This window comes from Oncorhynchus mykiss, chromosome 10 (genome assembly GCF_057628025.1).
Source record: "Oncorhynchus mykiss isolate SJ-2025 chromosome 10, ASM5762802v1, whole genome shotgun sequence".
Taxonomy (NCBI): Eukaryota; Metazoa; Chordata; class Actinopteri; order Salmoniformes; family Salmonidae; genus Oncorhynchus; species Oncorhynchus mykiss.
In genome coordinates, this window is record NC_143031.1 from 1203511 (window position 1) to 1224636 (window position 21126).

General features: G+C 39.5%; 1 protein-coding gene across 3 annotated transcripts in view; it reads left to right on the forward strand.

Annotated features, from left to right (window-relative positions):
- The window catches only part of LOC110534815 (phosphatidylinositol transfer protein alpha isoform), an 83942-nt gene that overhangs the window by 51692 nt on the left and 11124 nt on the right, over positions 1-21126 (forward strand). For 2 of the 3 annotated variants that reach the window (XM_090188748.1, XM_090188747.1), the window contains 3 exons: positions 6840-6917; positions 7106-7216; positions 11393-11515. In XM_090188748.1, coding sequence (XP_090044874.1) covers positions 6840-6917; positions 7106-7216; positions 11393-11515 — 312 coding nt within the window. Of the gene's footprint in view, positions 1-6839; positions 6918-7105; positions 7217-11392; positions 11516-15480; positions 15555-21126 lie in introns of all 3 variants that reach the window. The other variant, XR_016484072.1, reaches the window with a different exon arrangement.

Consider the following 21126-nt stretch of genomic DNA (forward strand, 5'->3'; position numbering starts at 1 on the left):
GCCAAACCTTTTCCAGCATCAACTTTAACCTGGTTGTACAGGGGATTTCAGTTTTGGAAAATAATGTTTGTGATGTCACTTTGCAACCTTCCTCAGCCTCAGAAAGCCAGGCCTCTCAACAATATGACATGGCATCATGTCCTTTGCAACCATCATCAGCCTCAGAAAGCCAGGCCTCTCATCAATATGACATGGCATCATGTCCTTTGCAACCGTCATCAGCCTCAGAAAGCCAGGCCTCTCAACAATTTGACATGGCATCATGTCCTTTGCAACCGTCATCAGCCTCAGAAAGCCAGGCCTCTCAACAATTTGACATGGCATCATGTCCTTTGCAACCGTCATCAGCCTCAGAAAGCCAGGCCTCTCAACAATTTGACATGGCATCATGTCCTTTGCAACCGTCATCAGCCTCAGAAAGCCAGGCCTCTCAACAATTTGACATGGCATCATGTCCTTTGCAACCTTCATCAGCCTCAGAAAGCCAAGCCTCTCAACAATATGACATGGCATCATGTCCTTTGCAACCTTCATCAGCCTCAGAAAGCCAAGCCTCTCAACAATATGACATGGCATCATGTCCTTTGCAACCTTCATCAGCCTCAGAAAGCCAAGCCTCTCAACAATATGAAATGGCATCATGTCCTTTGCAACCTTCATCAGCCTCAGAAAGCCAGGCCTCTCAACAATATGACATGGCATCATGTCCTTTGCAACCTTCATCAGCCTCAGAAAGCCAGGCCTCTCAACAATATGAAATGGCATCATGTCATTTGCATTGTAATATGAAAGGGCTGCAGTGAGGTCTTGATCATGTTTTGATGTGGGTGCATAAGCAGCCTGCCTTTTTAAATGCTGGAGTGTCTGTGTCACAACTGTAAATTAGGAGGGACCAGTAGCATCACTGGGTTTGCCTGCTGCACACCCACTCTGTAAACAAAGGAATAGAACATGTATTATTATTGTTATTTACACACACACACACACACACACACACACACACACACACACACACACACTGTAAACAAAGGAATAGAACATGTATTATTATTGTTATTTACACACACACACACACACACACACTCTGTAAACAAAGGAATAGAACATGTATTATTATTGTTATTTACACTTTTATTGTTATTTACACACACACACACACACACACACACACACACACACACACACACACTCTTCTGTGTTGCATTTGAGAATATGCAATGACCCCATGCACAATTTACATAAATACAAATGAGTGATAGTAATTGCAATGAGCCCAACAATTGACAAATATAGGAGTCTGGTAGAGGAGTCTGGTAGGGGAGTCTGGTAGGGGAGTCTGGTAGGGGAGTCTGGTAGGGGAGTCTGTAGTGTTTCTCCTGTTGGAACACTTTTACAACCAAGTCGACGACTGGCTGGTTTTAAATGAACAAAATATGTTGGTTGTGTGACTAAACTCCACAACGTGTTATCGTGTGTAATGTGTGAATAGAGTCTGCAGACACATGACCCATACAGCAGCAGAACAACGTGTAGTGTTTTTACAGGAGTAGGTAACACTGAAAGCTTCAGTTTACATGATTGACAAGGTATTAGTAAGTTAGACAGACAAACATTTTCCCCCATTCCGAAGTCCCCACCATGCATTGAGCTAAAAGTTAACTTACCTTACATTCGCTGTAAAGTAGTGGGTGGTGGTCACGAAGATGACTGAAGAGATGTGAAGTGTTGCCCGACTTCCGCAGTGATTTTATTTAGATGTTTTATTTATTTATGTTCTGCAGACAGGGAGACCATCTTCGATTTTAAGTTTCCCTCAGCACTCTTGTAAATCCCAAAATACGACCACACTTCAGATTTGGTCCTCTTAGACGGCTGAAAAATTTCCCGAGTGCTGCCACTGCCTTCAGCCATGTTTTCACACAAAACAAAAGCCACGTTGCTGCGTCAGACTGTTGATAACTTGATGCTGGACAGTATTTACCAGGAGTTTTTCAAACACGGTTTTAATGGTAATTAACATTTGAAACAGTCATAATAACCGTCGGGAATTTTACTGGGTTTTATCGTGAAACCGGTAACCGTTTCATCCCTAGTTGAGAGGGATGAGGCTGTAACGGTATACGTTGTCTGAAGAAGAGGAAGAGGAATCATCGGACCAAAGCGCAGCGTGGTAGGTGTTCATGCTTTTTATTGACACTGAACACTAAACAAAAATAACACAGAGAATAACCGAAACAGTCCTGTAAGGTGCAAAACACTAAACAGAAATTAACTACCCACAAAAACCATGTGGGAAAAAGCTACCTAAGTATGGTTCCCAATCAGAGACAACGATAGACAGCTGTCCCTGATTGAGAACCATACCTGGCCAAAAACAAAGAAATACAAAAACATAGAAAAAATAACATAGAATGCCCACCCAAATCACACCAAACCAAAATAGAGACATAACAAGCTCTAAGGTCAGGGCGTGACAGAAGCAAAAGGTAAATAAATCTGGCTGCACATCTGATTATAAAACATACTATAAATGTAGAAATCATGTGATTTAAAGTGAACAAAAACAAGATGAAACTATGAAACAAACTAAATATATATAGAATGATAGTAAAAAGCTAAATGACATTTTGTGCAAAACAGCAAACTCAGCACCATCTTTCATTGAATCAGATGGCTCATTCATCACAAAACCCACTGATATTGACAACAAATATAACGATTTTTGCATTGGAATGATTAGCAAACTTAGGCATGACATGCCAACAACAAATTCTGAACCCACACATCCAAGTATATCTAACCAAACTATGAAAGACAAACATTGTAATTTTGAGTTCCGTAAAGTGAGTGTGGAAGAGATTTTTGCCACTGGCCTACACATTATGCCCTGAATATATTCTACCATGCCCAGAAACCTGCTCCTCTTATTCTCTGTCCCCAACGCCCTAGGCGACCAGTTTTGATAGCCTTCAGCCGCACCCTCATACTACTCCTTCTCTGTTCCGCGGGTGATGTGGAGGTAAACCCAGGCCCTGCATGTCCCCAGGCACCCTCATTTGTTGACTTCTGTGATCGAAAAAGCCTTGGTTTCATGCATGTCAACATCAGAAGCCTCCTCCCTAAGTGTGTCTTACTCACTGCTCTAGCACACTCTGCTAACCCTGATGTCCTTGCCGTGTCTGAATCCTGGCTCAGGAAGGCCACCAAAAATTCTGAGATTTCCATACCCAACTATAACATCTTCCGTCAAGATAGAACTGCCAAAGGGGGAGGAGTTGCAGTCTACTGCAGAGATAGCCTGCAAAGTAATGTCATACTCTCCAGGTCCATACCCAAACAGTTCGAACTACTAATTTTGAAAATTACTCTCTCCAGAAATAAGTCTCTCACTGTTGCCGCCTGCTACCGACCCCCCTCAGCTCCCAGCTGTGCCCTGGACACCATTTGTGAATTGATCGCCCCCCATCTAGCTTCAGAGTTTGTTCTGTTAGGTGACCTAAACTGGGATATGCTTAACACCCCGGCAGTCCTACAATCTAAGCTAGATGCCCTCAATCTCACTCAAATCATCAAGGAACCCACCAGGTACAACCCTAACTCTGTAAACAAGGGCACCCTCATTGACGTCATCCTGACCAACTGGCCCTCCAAATACACCTCCGCTGTCTACAACCAGGATCTCAGCGATCACTGCCTCATTGCCTGTATCCGCTACGGAGCCGCAGTCAAACGACCACCCCTCATCACTGTCAAACGCTCCATAAAACACTTCTGTGAGCAGGCCTTTCTAATCGACCTGGCCCGGGTATCCTGGAAGGACATTGACCTCATCCCGTCAGTTGAGGATGCCTGGTCTTTCTTTAAAAGTAACTTCCTCACCATTTTAGATAAGCATGCTCCGTTCAAAAAATGCAGAACTAAGAACAGATATAGCCCCTGGTTCACTCCAGACCTGACTGCCCTCGACCAGCACAAAAACATCCTGTGGCGGACTGCGCTAACATCGAATAGTCCCCGCGATATGCAACTGTTCAGGGAAGTCAGGAACCAATACACACAGTCAGTCAGGAAAGCTAAAGCCAACTTCTTCAGGCAGAAGTTTGCATCCTGTAGCTCCAACTCCAAAAAGTTCTGGGACACTGTGAAGTCCATGGAGAACAAGAGCACCTCCTCCCAGCTGCCCACTGCACTGAGACTAGGTAACATGGTCACCACCGATAAATCCATGATTATCGAAAACTTCAACAAGCATTTCTCAACGGCTGGCCATGCCTTCCGCCTGGCTACTCCAACCTCGGACAACAGCTCCCCCCCCCCCGCAGCTACTCGCCCAAGCCTCTCCAGGTTCTCCTTTACCCAAATCCAGATAGCAGATGTCCTGAAAGAGCTGCAAAACCTGGACCCGTACAAATCAGCTGGGCTGGACAATCTGGACCCTCTATTCCTGAAACTATCCGCCGCCATTGTCGCAACCCCTATTACCAGCCTGTTCAACCTCTCTTTCATATCGTCTGAGATCCCCAAGGATTGGAAAGCTGCCGCAGTCATCCCCCTCTTCAAAGGGGGCGACACCCTGGACCCAAACTGTTACAGACCTATATCCATCCTGCCCTGCCTATCTAAGGTCTTCGAAAGCCAAGTCAACAAACAGGTCACTGACCATCTTGAATCCCACCGTACCTTCTCCGCTGTGCAATCTGGTTTCCGAGCCGGTCACGGGTGTACCTCAGCCACGCTCAAGGTACTAAACGATATCATAACCGCCATCGATAAAAGACAGTACTGTGCAGCCGTCTTCATAGACCTTGCCAAGGCTTTCGACTCTGTCAATCACCGTATTCTTATCGGCAGACTCAGTAGCCTCGGTTTTTCGGATGACTGCCTTGCCTGGTTCACCAATTACTTTGCAGACAGAGTTCAGTGTGTCAAATCGGAGGGCATGCTGTCCGGTCCTCTGGCAGTCTCTATGGGGGTGCCACAGGGTTCAATTCTCGGGCCGACTCTTTTCTCTGTATATATCAATGATGTTTCTCATGCTGCGGGCGATTCCCTGATCCACCTCTACGCAGACGACACCATTCTATATACTTCCGGCCCGTCCTTGGACACTGTGCTATCTAACCTCCAAACGAGCTTCAATGCCATACAGCACTCCTTCCGTGGCCTCCAACTGCTCTTAAACGCTAGTAAAACCAAATGCATGCTTTTCAACCGTTCGCTGCCTGCACCCGCACGCCTGACCAGCATCACCACCCTGGATGGTTCCGACCTTGAATATGTGGACATCTATAAGTACCTAGGTGTCTGGCTAGACTCTAAACTCTCCTTCCAGACCCATATCAAACATCTCCAATCGAAAATCAAATCAAGAGTCGGCTTTCTATTCCGCAACAAAGCCTCCTTCACTCACGCCGCCAAACTTACCCTAGTAAAACTGACTATCCTACCGATCCTCGACTTCGGCGACGTCATCTACAAAATTGCTTCCAACACTCTACTCAGCAAACTGGATGCAGTTTATCACAGTGCCATCCGTTTTGTCACTAAAGCACCTTATACCACCCACCACTGCGACTTGTATGCTCTAGTCGGCTGGCCCTCGCTACATATTCGTCGCCAGACCCACTGGCTCCAGGTCATCTACAAGTCCATGCTAGGTAAAGCTCCGCCTTATCTCAGTTCACTGGTTACGATGGCAACACCCATCCGTAGCACGCGCTCCAGCAGGTGTATCTCACTGATCATCCCTAAAGCCAACACCTCATTTGGCCGCCTTTCGTTCCAGTTCTCTGCTGCCTGTGACTGGAACGAATTGCAAAAATCGCTGAAGTTGGAGACTTTTATCTCCCTCACCAACTTCAAACATCTGCTATCTGAGCAGCTAACCGATCGCTGCAGCTGTACATAGTCTATTGGTAAATAGCCCACCCATTTTCACCTACCTCATCCCCATACTGTTTTTATTTATTTATTTTTATTTTTCTGCTCTTTTGCACACCAATATCTCTACCTGTACATAACCATCTGATCATTTATCACTCCAGTGTTAATCTGCATAATTGTAATTATTTGCCTACCTCATGCCTTTTGCACACAATGTATATATAGACTCCCCTTTTTTTCTACTGTGTTATTGACTTGTTAATTGTTTACTCCATGTGTAACTCTGTGTTGTCTGTTCACACTGCTATGCCTTATCTTGGCCAGGTCGCAGTTGCAAATGAGAACTTGTTCTCAACTAGCCTACCTGGTTAAATAAAGGTGAAATAAAAAATAAAATAAAAATAAAAAAACACAATATCCCATAATGTCAAAGTGGAATTATGTTTTTAGAAATGTTTACTAATTCATAAAAAATGACAACCTGAAAGGTCTTGAGTTAGTAAGCATTCAACCCGTTTGTTATGGCAGTAAATACATTAACAACAGACTTTTAGCACGCTTATGGGGAAGGACATTCAACAAGCACAGCACTTACACATAAAAAGATTGGGAGGGCTGTTAGATTTCAGTGCGGCTTTTGACATTATCGATCTGCATAGTCTGCTGCTGGAAAAATGTGTGTTATGGCTTTATACCCCCTGCTATATTGTGGATAAAGAGTTACTTGTCTAACAGAACACAGAGGGTGTTATTTAATGGAAGCCTGTCCAACATAATCCAGGTAGAATCAGGAATTCCACAATCTTTACTAAATCACCTGCCACTGGCTTTGTGAGTAATGTGTTTACATACAGTGCCTCAAGAATGTATCTTCCTCCACCTCTACCTCTGTCTCTGTCTCTGTCTCTGTCTCTGTCTCTGTCTCTCTCTCTCTCTCTGTCTCTCTCTGTCTCCAGGACTATAAGCCAGAGGATGACCCCACTAAATTTAAGTCAGGGAAGACTGGCCGAGGCCCTCTGGGACCAGATTGGAAGGTACAGTGGGCAGGGAGAGTGTGTGTGTATAATAATATTTGTGTTTGCAGAATGAGGTATATTGATGTGTTTCTCTCTGTGTGTGTTTGTGTGTCTCTCTGTGTGTGTTTGTGTGTCTCTCTGTGTGTGTGTCTCTGTGTGTGTGTGTGTGTGTGCGCGTGTGTGTGTGTGCGCGTGTGTGTGTGCAGAAGGAGCTCCCTAAGAAGACAGACTGCCCACACATGTGTGCCTACAAACTGGTGACAGTCAAGTTCAAGTGGTGGGGCCTGCAGAACAAAGTGGAGAACTTCATCCAGAAGGTACAGAGGATGATGACTGGGATGATGGTGTGAGGAGGAGGGAGGAGAGGAGGAGGAGGGAGAAGGAGGCGAGGAGGGGTGAGAGGGAGGAGATGAGGGGTGAGGAGGAGGGAGAAGGAGGAGAGGAGGGGTGAGGAGGAGGGAGGAGGAGGGAGGAGGAGGGAGAAGGAGGACAAGGAGGAGGGAGGAGATGAGGGGTGAGGAGAAGGAGGGAGGAGGAGGAGGGGTGAGGAGGAGGATGATGAGGAGTGAGGAGGAGGAGGAGGAGAGGAGGCGTGAGGAGTCTAAAGGTTGTGACTGGAAAAGTAGAGTATAGTAGCTGTACATGTCTATGGTAGTAGAGTAGCTGTACATGTCTATGGTAGTAGAGTAGAGTAGCTGTACATGTCTATGGTAGTAGAGTAGCTGTACATGTCTATGGTAGTAGAGTAGATTAGCTGTACATGTCTATGGTAGTAGAGTAGAGTAGCTGTACATGTCTATGCTAGTAGAGTAGAGTAGCTGTACATGTCTATGGTAGTAGAGTAGCTGTACATGTCTATGGTAGTAGAGTAGCTGTACATGTCTATGGTAGTAGAGTAGCTGTACATGTCTATGGTAGTAGAGTAGCTGTACATGTCTATGGTAGTAGAGTAGAGTAGCTGTACATGTCTATGCTAGTAGAGTAGAGTAGCTGTACATGTCTATGGTAGTAGAGTAGCTGTACATGTCTATGGTAGTAGAGTAGCTGTACATGTCTATGGTAGTAGAGTAGAGTAGCTGTACATGTCTATGGTAGTAGAGTAGCTGTACATGTCTATGGTAGTAGAGTAGCTGTACATGTCTATGGTAGTAGAGTAGAGTAGCTGTACATGTCTATGGTAGTAGAGTAGCTGTACATGTCTATGGTAGTAGAGTAGAGTAGCTGTACATGTCTATGGTAGTAGAGTAGCTGTACATGTCTATGGTAGTAGAGTAGAGTAGCTGTACATGTCTATGGTAGTAGAGTAGCTGTACATGTCTATGGTAGTAGAGTAGCTGTACATGTCTATGGTAGTAGAGTAGAGTAGCTGTTCATGTCTATGGTAGTAGAGTAGAGTAGCTGTACATGTCTATGGTAGTAGAGTAGAGTAGCTGTGGGGAGTTGATTTGTTGTAGCCTGGTGGGGAGTTGATTTGTTGTGGCCTGGTGGGGAGTTGATTTGTTGTAGCCTGGTGGGGAGTTGATTTGTTGTGGCCTGGTGGGGAGTTGATTTGTTGTGGCCTGGTGGGGAGTTGATTTGTTGTAGCCTGGTGGGGAGTTGATTTGTTGTAGCCTGGTGGGGAGTTGATTTGTTGTGGCCTGGTGGGGAGTTGATTTGTTGTGGCCTGGTGGGGAGTTGATTTGTTGTGGCCTGGTGGGGAGTTGATTTGTTGTGGCCTGGTGGGGAGTTGATTTGTTGTGGCCTGGTGGGGAGTTGATTTGTTGTGGCCTGGTGGGGAGTTGATTTGTTGTGGCCTGGTGGGGAGTTGATTTGTTGTGGCCTGGTGGGGAGTTGATTTGTTGTAGCCTGGTGGGGAGTTGATTTGTTGTGGCCTGGTGGGGAGTTGATTTGTTGTAGCCTGGTGGGGAGTTGATTTGTTGTAGCCTGGTGGGGAGTTGATTTGTTGTGGCCTGGTGGGGAGTTGATTTGTTGTGGCCTGGTGGGGAGTTGATTTGTTGTGGCCTGGTGGGGAGTTGATTTGTTGTGGCCTGGTGGGGAGTTGATTTGTTGTGGCCTGGTGGGGAGTTGATTTGTTGTGGCCTGGTGGGGAGTTGATTTGTTGTGGCCTGGTGGGGAGTTGATTTGTTGTGGCCTGGTGGGGAGTTGATTTGTTGTAGCCTGGTGGGGAGTTGATTTGTTGTGGCCTGGTGGGGAGTTGATTTGTTGTGGCCTGGTGGGGAGTTGATTTGTTGTAGCCTGGTGGGGAGTTGATTTGTTGTGGCCTGGTGGGGAGTTGATTTGTTGTGGCCTGGTGGGGAGTTGATTTGTTGTAGCCTGGTGGGGAGTTGATTTGTTGTGGCCTGGTGGGGAGTTGATTTGTTGTAGCCTGGTCGGGAGTTGATTTGTTGTGGCCTGGTGGGGAGTTGATTTGTTGTGACCTGGTGGGGAGTTGATTTGTTGTAGCCTGGTCGGGAGTTGATTTGTTGTGGCATGGTGGGGAGTTGATTTGTTGTGGCCTGGTGGGGAGTTGATTTGTCGTGGCCTGGTGGGGAGTTGATTTGTTGTGGCCTGGTGGGGAGTTGATTTGTTGTGGCCTGGTGGGGAGTTGATTTGTTGTGGCCTGGTGGGGAGTTGATTTGTCGTGGCCTGGTGGGGAGTTGATTTGTTGTGGCCTGGTGGGGAGTTGATTTGTTGTGGCCTGGTGGGGAGTTGATTTGTCGTGGCCTGGTGGGGAGTTGATTTGTTGTGTCCTGGTGGGGAGTTGATTTGTCGTGGCCTGGTGGGGAGTTGATTTGTTGTGTTCTTGTGGGGAGTTGATTTGTTGTGGCCTGGTGGGGAGTTGATTTGTTGTGGCCTGGTCGGGAGTTGATTTGTCGTGGCCTGGTCGGGAGTTGATTTGTCGTGGCCTGGTGGGGAGTTGATTTGTTGTAGCCTGGTGGGGAGTTGATTTGTTGTGGCCTGGTCGGGAGTTGATTTGTCGTGGCCTGGTGGGGAGTTGATTTGTTGTGGCCTGGTGGGGATTTGATTTGTTGTAGCCTGGTCGGGAGTTGATTTGTTGAGGCCTGGTGGAGAGTTGATTTGTTGTAGCCTGGTGGGGAGTTGATTTGTTATGTTCTGGTCGGGAGTTGATTTGTTGAGGCCTGGTGGGGAGTTGATTTGTTGTAGCCTGGTGGGGAGTTGATTTGTTGAGGCCTGGTGGGGAGTTGATTTGTTGTAGCCTGGTGGGGAGTTGATTTGTTGAGGCCTGGTGGGGAGTTGATTTGTTGTAGCCTGGTGGGGAGTTGATTTGTTATGGCCTGGTGGGGAGTTGTTTTGTCGTGGCCTGGTGGGGAGTTGATTTGTTGTGGCCTGGTGGGGAGTTGATTTGTTGTGGCCTGGTGGGGAGTTTATTTGTTGTGGCCTGGTGGGGAGTTGATTTGTTGTGGCCTGGTGGGGAGTTGATTTGTTGTGGCCTGGTGGGGAGTTGATTTGTTATGGCCTGGTGGGGAGTTGTTTTGTTGTGGCCTGGTGGGGAGTTGATTTGTTATGGCCTGGTGGGGAGTTGATTTGTTGTGGCCTGGTGGGGAGTTGATTTGTTGTGGCCTGGTGGGGAGTTGATTTGTTATGGCCTGGTGGGGAGTTGTTTTGTCGTGGCCTGGTGGGGAGTTGATTTGTTGTGGCCTGGTGGGGAGTTGATTTGTTGTGGCCTGGTGGGGAGTTGATTTGTTGTGGCCTGGTGGGGAGTTAATTTGTTGTGGCCTGGTGGGGAGTTTATTTGTTGTGACCTGGTGGGGAGTTGATTTGTTGTGGCCTGGTGGGGAGTTTATTTGTTGTGACCTGGTGGGGAGTTGCCTGGGGATATAATTTCCTTCTGTGATCCTTCGATCATATTTCTTCTAATCTCTGCTGGACTCAATCTATTTGTATTATAGTATTATTTAGTATTATACTAGTATAGTATTATCTAGTATTATACTATTATAGTATTATTTTGCATTATACTAGTATAATATTATTTAGTATTATACTATTATAGCATTATTTAGTATTGTAGTATTCGTTAGTATTATAGTAGAATAGTATTATTTAGTATTATACTATTACGGTATTATTCAGTAGTATACTACTATATTATTTAGTATTATACTATTATAGTATTATTTAGTACTATCCTATTATAGTATTATTTAGTATTACACTAGTATAGTATCATTTAGTAGTATACCAGTATAGTACTATTTAGTAGTGTACTATCTTAGTACTATACTAGTATAGTATTATTTAGTCGTATACTATTATAGTATTATTTAGTATTATACTATTGTGGTATTATGTGGTATTATACAAGTATAGTATTGTTTGGTATTATATTATTATAGTATTATTTAGTATTATACTATTGTAGTATTATGCGGTGTTATACTAATGTAGTATTATGCAGTATTGAAGCAGTATCTCATGAGAATATTGAACATAATTTAAATATTGAAGCTTTCTCTCACTGTTTCTCATACTTTTCTCTCCATCCCTCTCAGCAAGAGAAGCGTCTGTTCACCAACTTCCACCGTCAGCTGTTCTGCTGGATCGACAAGTGGATCGAACTCACCATGGAGGACATCCGTCGCATGGAGGACGACACACGCAAAGAACTGGACGAGGTGAGGAGAGGAGAGGAGATATATTTATAGTACTGAACAGTAAAGAAAATTGAAGGGTGTGTATTATACTACTATCAGTACAGTATATGAACGGTTAATGATCTACCATCTAAATAATAATAATAATAATATGTAACTATCCTAATAGTAATAATAATAATTATATGTAACCATCAGAATAGTAATACTACTACTACTACTACTACTAATACTACTACTACTACTAATAATAATAATAATAATAATAATAATAATAATATGTAACCATCCGATTAGTAATAATACTACTACTACTACTACCAATAATGATAATAATATTAATAATAACAATATTTAACCATCTGAGTAATAATAATAATAATAATATTCTTATGTAACCATCTGAATAGTAATACTACTACTACTAATAATAATATTAATAATAGTGTGTAACATCTGAATAGTATTAATAATATGTAACCATCTTAATAGTAATGATAATAATAATATTAATAATAATAGTTGTCTATCAGCAATAACAAGCCACCGGGGTCTGACAACCTGGATGCAAAATTACTGAGGATAATAAGCAGACGATATTGCCACTCCTATTTGCCACATCTTTAATTTAAGCCTACTAGAAAATGTGTGCCCTCTGGCCTGGAGGGAAGCTAAAGTCGTTCCGCTACCCAAGAATAGTGAAGCCCCCTTTACTGGCTCAAATAGCCGACCAATCAGCCTGTAACCAACCCTTAGTAAACGTCTGGATATTTTTTGTTGACAAGATACATTGCTATTTCACAGTAAACAAATTTACAACAGAATTTCAGCATGCTTATAGGGGAGGACATTCAACAACCACAGCACTTACACAAATGACTGATGAGAGAAATGGATGATAAAATGACTGTGTGGGCTGTTTTGTTAGACTTCAGTGCAGCTTTTGACATTATCGATCATAGTCTGCTGCAGGAAAAACGTATGTGTTATGGCTTTACAACCCCTACTATAATGTGGATAAAGAGTTACCTGTCTAACAGAACACAGAGGGTGTTATTTAATGGAAGCCGATCAAATATAATCCAGTTAGAATCAGGAGTTCCCCAGGGTAGCTGTTAGGCCCCTTGCTTTTTTTCAACCTTTACTAATGACATGCCACTGACTTTGAGTAAAGCCAGCGTGTCTATGTATGCGGATGACTCAACACTACACACATGACGCTACTACAGCGACTGAAATGACTGCAACACTCAACAAAGAGCTGCAGTTAGTTTCAGAATGGGTGGCAAGGAATAAGTTAGTCTAAATATAACTAAAAGCATTGTATTTGGAACAAAACATTCACTAAACCCTAAACCTCAATTAAATCTTGTAATAAATAATGTGGAAATTGAGCAAGTTGAGATGACTAAACTGCTTGGAGTAACACTAGATTGTAAACTGTCAATCAATCAATAAAATGTATTTATATAGCCCTTCTTACATCAGCTGATGTCACAAAGTGCTGTACAGAAACCCAGCCTTAAACCCCAAACAGCAAGCAATGCAGGTGTAGAAGCACAGTGGCTCGGAAAAACTCCCTAGAAAGGCCAAAACCTAGGAAGAAACCTAGAGAGGAACCAGGCTATGTGGGGTGACCAGTCCTCTTCTGGCTGTGCCGGGTGGAGATTATAACAGAACATGGCCAAGATGTTCAAATGTTCATAGATGACCAACAGGGTCAAATAATAATAATCACAGTGGTTGTCGAGAGTGCAACAGGTCAGCACCTCATGTCAGTTGGCTTATCATAGCCGATCATTGAGAGTATCTCTACTGCTCCTGCTGTCTCTAGAGAGTTGAAAACAGCAGGTCTGGGACAGGTAGCACATCCGGTGAACAGGTCAGGGTTCCATAGCCACAGGCAGAACAGTTGAAACTGGAGCAGCAGCACGGCCAGGTGGACTGGGGACAGCAAGGAGTCATCATGCCAGGTAGTCCTGAGGCATGGTCCTAGGGCTCAGGTCCTCCGAGAGAGAGAAAGAAAGAGAGAAAGAGAGAAAAAGAGAGAGAGAATTAGAGAGAGCATACTTAAATTCACACAGGACACCGGATAAGACAGGAGAAATACTCAAGATATAACAGACTGACCCTAGCCCCCAGACACATAAACTACTGCAGCATAAATATTGGAGGCTGAGACAGGAGGGGTCAGGAGACACTGTGGCCCCGTCCGACGATAGCTCCGGACAGGGCCAAACAGGCAGGATATCAAATCAAATCAAATCAAATTTATTTATATAGCCCTTCGTACATCAGCTGATATCTCAAAGTGCTGTACAGAAACCCAGCCTAAAACCCCAAAACAGCAAGCAATGCAGGTGTAGAAGCACGGTGGCTAGGAAAAACTCCCTAGAAAGGCCAAAACCTAGGAAGAAACCTAGAGAGGAACCAGGCTATGTGGGGTGGCCAGTCCTCTTCTGGCTGTGCCGGGTGGAGATTATAACAAAACATGGTCAAGATGTTCAAATGTTCATAAATGACCAACATGGTCGAATAATATAGCTCCACCCACTTTGCCAAAGCACAGCCCCTACACCACTAGAGGGATATCTTCAACCACCAACTTACCATCCTGAGACAAGGCCGAGTATAGCCCACAAAGATCTCCGCCACGGCACACCCCAAGGGGGGGGGGGGGGGGGGGGTGCCAACCTGGACAGGAAGTTCACGTCAGTGACACAACCCACTCAAGTGATGCACCCCTCCTAGGGACGGCATGGAAGAGCACCAGTATGCCATTGACTCAGCCCATGTAATAGAGTTAGAGGCAGAGAATCCCAGTGGAGAAAGGGGAACCGGCCAGGCAGAGACAGCGACGGCGGTTCATTGCTCCAGTGCCTTTCCGTTCACCTTCACACTCCTGGGCCAGACTACACTCAATCATAGCACCTACTGAAGAGATGAGTCTTCAATAAAGACTTAAAGGTCGAGACCGAGTCTGAGTCTCTCTCACTTGGATAGGCAGACCATTCCATAAAAATGGAGCTCTGTAGGAGAAAGCTCTGCCTCCAGCTGTTTGCTTAGAAATTCTAGGGACAATAAGGAGGCCTGTGTCTTGTATAACTTATATGTAGGTATGTACGGCAGAGAAAACGGATGTTTCACAGAGAAAACGGATTTACTAAAGGTGCTTATCCTTAAGGGAACTATACAGTCACCTCTCATGGCAGACCTTATGGATCTGCTGCCATATGTTTGGGTTTTCTGTTTAACTAAAATACTGAGTGGAGGGGGAGCCAGGCCATTTAGGATCTTGAATACAAGTGTATGTAAACTTCTGATCCACTAGAATTGTGATACAGTGAATTATCTGTCTGTGAAATAACCTGTCTGTAAACAATTGTTGGAAAAATGTTGTGGAGTGGTTGAAAAACTAGTTTTAATGACTCCAACCTAAGTGTTTGTAAACCTCCGACTGTATATTTTAAGAATATCATGGAATGTAACATTTTAGTTTCTAGTAAGTAATACTGACGATTAGAAACAATAAAATAAGTGTATTTTTCAGGGTGTGCGCGTGCAGAACAGAGGAATAGCAATTCTTACACTATTGTTCTAAATTCAACCACCTTCTTCATTGTCATCATTCAGTTAATTTAAATTACATTTCGAAGTCGTGAACAATTATCAGTTTCTATTTGGTTTATGTCGCCCATTCATTGTCAGTTAGAAACACAGTAGAGCCTTCAGACCCAAAAGCATAATCAGTGCTCTAACTCCCCCTTGTGGTGGTCTGGAGTAATGAAGCAGTGAAGCAGGGTACCGTACTAATTTACAAATTAAATCTCGCAGCATAATCACAAAACTTTTAGTTGAGCAACCACTGTTCTTGAGAGTATGGCTAGACGGTACACTGTCCTTTTCTCAGCACATATCAAAGCTGCAGTCTAAAGTTCAATCTAGACTTGGTTTCCTCTATCGTAATCGCTCCTCTTTCACCACAGCTGCCAAACTAACCCTGATTCAGATGACCATCCTACCATGCTAGATTATGGATACGTAATTTATAGATTGGCAGGTAAGGGTGCTCTCGAACGGCTAGATGTTCTTTACCATTCTGCCATCAGATTTGCCACCAATGCTCTTTATAGGACACATCACTGCACTCCTCTGTAAACTGGTCATCTTTGTATATCCGACGCAAGGTTGATGCATATTTATAAAACCATCTTAGCCTCACTCCCCCCTATCTCAGATATCTACTGCAGCCCTCATCCTCCACATACAACACCTGTTCACTCCCCCCTATCTCAGATATCTACTGCAGCCCTCATCCTCCACATACAACACCTGTTCACTCCCCCCTATCTGAGATATCTACTGCAGCCCTCATCCTCCACATACAACACCTGTTCACTCCCCCCTATCTCAGATATCTACTGCAGCCCTCATCCTCCACATACAACACCTGTTCACTCCCCCCTATCTCAGATATCTACTGCTGCCCTCATCCTCCACATACAACACCTGTTCACTCCCCCCTATCTCAGATATCTACTGCTGCCCTCATCCTCCACATACAACACCTGTTCACTCCCCCCTATCTCAGATATCTACTGCAGCCCTCATCCTCCACATACAACACCTGTTCACTCCCCCCTATCTGAGATATCTACTGCAGCCCTCATCCTCCACATACAACACCTGTTCACTCCCCTCTATCTCAGATATCTACTGCAGCCCTCATCCTCCACATACAACACCTGTTCACTCCCCCCTATCTCAGATATCTTCTGCAGCCCTCATCCTCCACATACAACACCCGTTCTGCAAGTCACATTCTGTTAAAGATCCCCAAAGCACACACATCCCTGGGTCCCTCCTCTTTTCAGTTCGCTGCAGCTAGTGACTGGAACAAGCTGCAATAAACACTCAAACTGGACTGTTTTATCTCCATCTCTTCATTCAAAGACTCAATCACGGACACTCTTATTGACAGTTGTGGCTGCTTTGCGTGATGTATTGTCTCCCCCTTCTTGCCATTTGTGCTGTTGTCTGTACCCAGTAATGTTTGTACCATGTTTTGTGTTGCTAGCATGTTGTGTTGCTACCGTGTTGTGTTGCTACGCCATGCTGTGTTGTAATGTTTGTGTTGCTATCATGTTGTTGTTGTCATGTTGTGTTGCTACGCCATGCTGTGTTGTAATGTTTGTGTTGCTATCATGTTGTTGTTGTTGTGTGGTGTTGCTGCCATGTTACGTTGTTGTCTTAGGTCTCTCTTTATGTAGTGTTGTGGTCTCTTGTCGTGATGTGTGTTTTGTACTACTTTATTTGATATTTATCCCAGCCCCCGTCCCCGCAGGAGGCCTTTTGCCTTTTGGTGGCCGTCATTGTAAATACGAATTTGTTCTTAACTGACTTGCCTAGTTAATTAAAGGTTGAAGAAAAACTAAATAATATGTTACCATCTACCATCTGAATAGTAATAATAATAATAATATGTAACCATCTGAATAGTAATAATAATAATAATAATAATATGTAACCATCTGAATAGTAATAATAATATGTAACCATCTGAATAGTAATAATAATAATAATAATAATATGTAACAATCTGAATAGTAATAATAATAATAATATGTAACCATCTGAATAGTAATAATAATAATAATAATAATATGTAACCATCTGAATAGTAATAATAATAATATGTAACCATCTGAATAGTAATAATAATAATAATAATATGTAACCATCTGAATAGTAATAATAATAATGTTACCATCTGAATAGTAATAATAATAATAATAATAATAATAATAATATGTAACCATCTGAATAATAATAATAATAATATGTAACCATCTGAATAGTAATAATAATAATAATAATATGTAACCATCTGAATAGTAATAATAATAATATGTTACCATCTGAATAGTAATAATAATCATATGTAACCATCTGAATAGTAATAATAATAATATGTAACCATCATAATAGTAATAATAATAATAGTAATATGTAACCATCTGAATAGTAATAATAATAATATGTAACCATCATAATAGTAATAATAATAATAGTAATATGTAACCATCATAATAGTAATAATAATAATATGTAACCATCTGAATAGTAATAATATTAATGTTACCATCGGAATAGTAATAGTAATAATATGTAACCATCTGAATAGTAATAATAATAATAATAATATGTAACCATCTGAATAGTAATAATAATAATAATATGTAACCATCTGAATAGTAATAATATTAATATGTAACCATCTGAATAGTAATAATATTAATATGTTGCCATCGGAATAGTAATAGTAATAATATGTAACCATCTGAATAGTAATAATAATAATATGTAACCATCTGAATAGTAATAATAATAATAATATGTAACCATCTGAATAGTAATAATAGTAATATGTAACCATCTGAATAGTAATAATAATAATAATAATATGTAACCATCGGAATAGTAATAATAATAATATGTAACCATCTGAATAGTAATGATAATAATTATACTATGTAACCATCTGAATAGTAATAATAGTAATATCTAACCATCTGAATAGTAATGATAATAATTATACTATGTAACCATCTGAATAGTAATAATAGTAATATCTAACCATCTGAATAGTAATGATAATAATTATAATATGTAACCATCTGAATAGTAATGATAATAATTATAATATGTTACCATCTGAATAGTAATAATAATAATAGTAATATGTAACCATCTGAATAGTAATAATATTAATGTTACCATCGGAATAGTAATAGTAATAATATGTAACCATCTGAATAGTAATAATAATAATAATAATATGTAACCATCTGAATAGTAATAATAATAATAATAATATGTAACCATCTGAATAGTAATAATATTAATATGTAACCATCTGAATAGTAATAATATTAATATGTTGCCATCGGAATAGTAATAGTAATAATATGTAACCATCTGAATAGTAATAATAATAATATGTAACCATCTGAATAGTAATAATAATAATAATAATAATATGTAACCATCTGAATAGTAATAATAGTAATATGTAACCATCTGAATAGTAATAATAATAATAATAATATGTAACCATCTGAATAGTAATAATATTAATATGTTACCATCGGAATAGTAATAATAATAATATGTAACCATCTGAATAGTAATGATAATAATTATACTATGTAACCATCTGAATAGTAATAATAGTAATATCTAACCATCTGAATAGTAATGATAATAATTATACTATGTAACCATCTGAATAGTAATAATAGTAATATCTAACCATCTGAATAGTAATGATAATAATTATAATATGTAACCATCTGAATAGTAATGATAATAATTATAATATGTTACCATCTGAATAGTAATAATAGTAATATGTAACCATCTGAATAGTAATAATATGAATATGTTACCATCGGAATAGTAATGATAATAATTATAATATGTAACCATCTGAATAGTAATAATAATAATAATAATAATAATATGTAACCATCTGAATAGTAATAATAATATGTAACCAGCTGAATAGTAATAATAATATGTAACCATCTGAATAGTAATAATAATAATAATAATAATAATAATATGTAACCATCTGAAGTAATAATATGTAACCATCTGAATAGTATTAATAATAATATGTAACCATCTGAATAGTAATAGTATGTAACCATCTGAATAGAATGTAACCATCTGAATAGTATGTAACCATCTGAATAGTAATATGTTACCATCTGAATAGTAATAATAATAAGTAACAATCTCCCATCTGAGTAGTAATAACAATAATATATAACCATCTGAATAGTAATAATAATAATATGTAACTATCTGAATTGGAATAATAATAATATGTAACCATCTGAATTGTAATAATAATAATATGTAACCATCTGAATAATAATAATAATAATATGTAACCATCCGAATTGTAATAATAATAATATGTAACCATCTGAATAGTAATGATAATACTATGTAACCATCTGAATAGTAATAATAATAATGATATGTAACCATCTGAATAATAATATGTAACCATCTGAATAGTAATAATGATAATAATATGTAACCATCTGAATAGTAATAATGATAATAATATGTAACCATCTGAATAGCAATAATGATAATAATATGTAACCATCTGAATAGTAATACTATGTAACCATCTGAATTGTAAAAGTAGTAATATGTAACCATCTGAATAGTAATGTTAATAATTATAATATGTAACCATATGAATAGTAATAATAGTAATATGTAACCATCTGAATAGTAATGATAATAATTATAATATGTAACCATCTGAATAATAGTAATATGTAACCATCTGAATAGTAATAATATGTAACCATCTGAAAAGTAATAATAATAATATGTAACAATCTGAATAGTAATAATAATAATATATAACCATCTGAATAGTAATGATAATAATTATAATATGTAACCATCTGAATAATAGTAATATGTAACCATCTGAATAGTAATAATATGTAACCATCTGAAAAGTAATAATAATAATATGTAACAATCTGAATAGTAATAATAATAATATATAACCATCTGAATAGTAATAATAATAATATATAACCATCTGAATAGTAATAATAATATATAACCATCTGAATAGTAATATGTTACCATCTGAATAGTAATAATAATAATATATAACCATCTGAATAGTAATAATAATAATATATAACCATCTGAATAGTAATAATAATAATATATAACCATCTGAATAGTAATAATAATAATATATAACCATCTGAATAGTAATAGTAATAATAATATATAACCATCTGAATAGTAATAATAATAATAATAATAATATGTAACCATCTGAATAATAATAATAATATGTAACCATCTGAATAGTAATAATAATAATATGTAACCATCTGAATAGTAATAATAATATATAACCATCTGAATAGTAATAATAATAATATGTAACAATCTGAATAGTAATAATAATATATAACCATCTGAATAGTAATATGTTACCATCTGAATAGTAATAATAATAATATATAACCATCTGAATAGTAATAATAATAATATGTAACCATCTGAATAGTAATAATAATATATAACCATCTGAATAGTAATAATAATAATATGTAACAATCTGAATAGTAATAATAATAATAATAATATGTAACCATCTGAATAATAATAATAATAATAATAATATGTAACCATCTGAATAATAATAATAATATGTAACCATCTGAATAGTAATAATGATAATAATATGTAACCATCTGAATAGCAATAATGATAATAATATGTAACCATCTGAATAGTAATAATATGTAACCATCTGAATAGTAATAATAGTAATATGTAACCATCTGCATAGTAATGTTAATAATTATAATATGTAACCATCTGAATAGTAATAATAGTAATATGTAACCATCTGAATAGTAATGATAATAATTATAAGATGTTACTATCTAAATAGTAATAATAGTAATATGTAACCATCTGAATAGTAATAATATTAATATGTTACCATCGGAATAGTAATAATAGTAATATTTAACCATCTGAATAGTAATGATAATAATTATAATATGTAACCA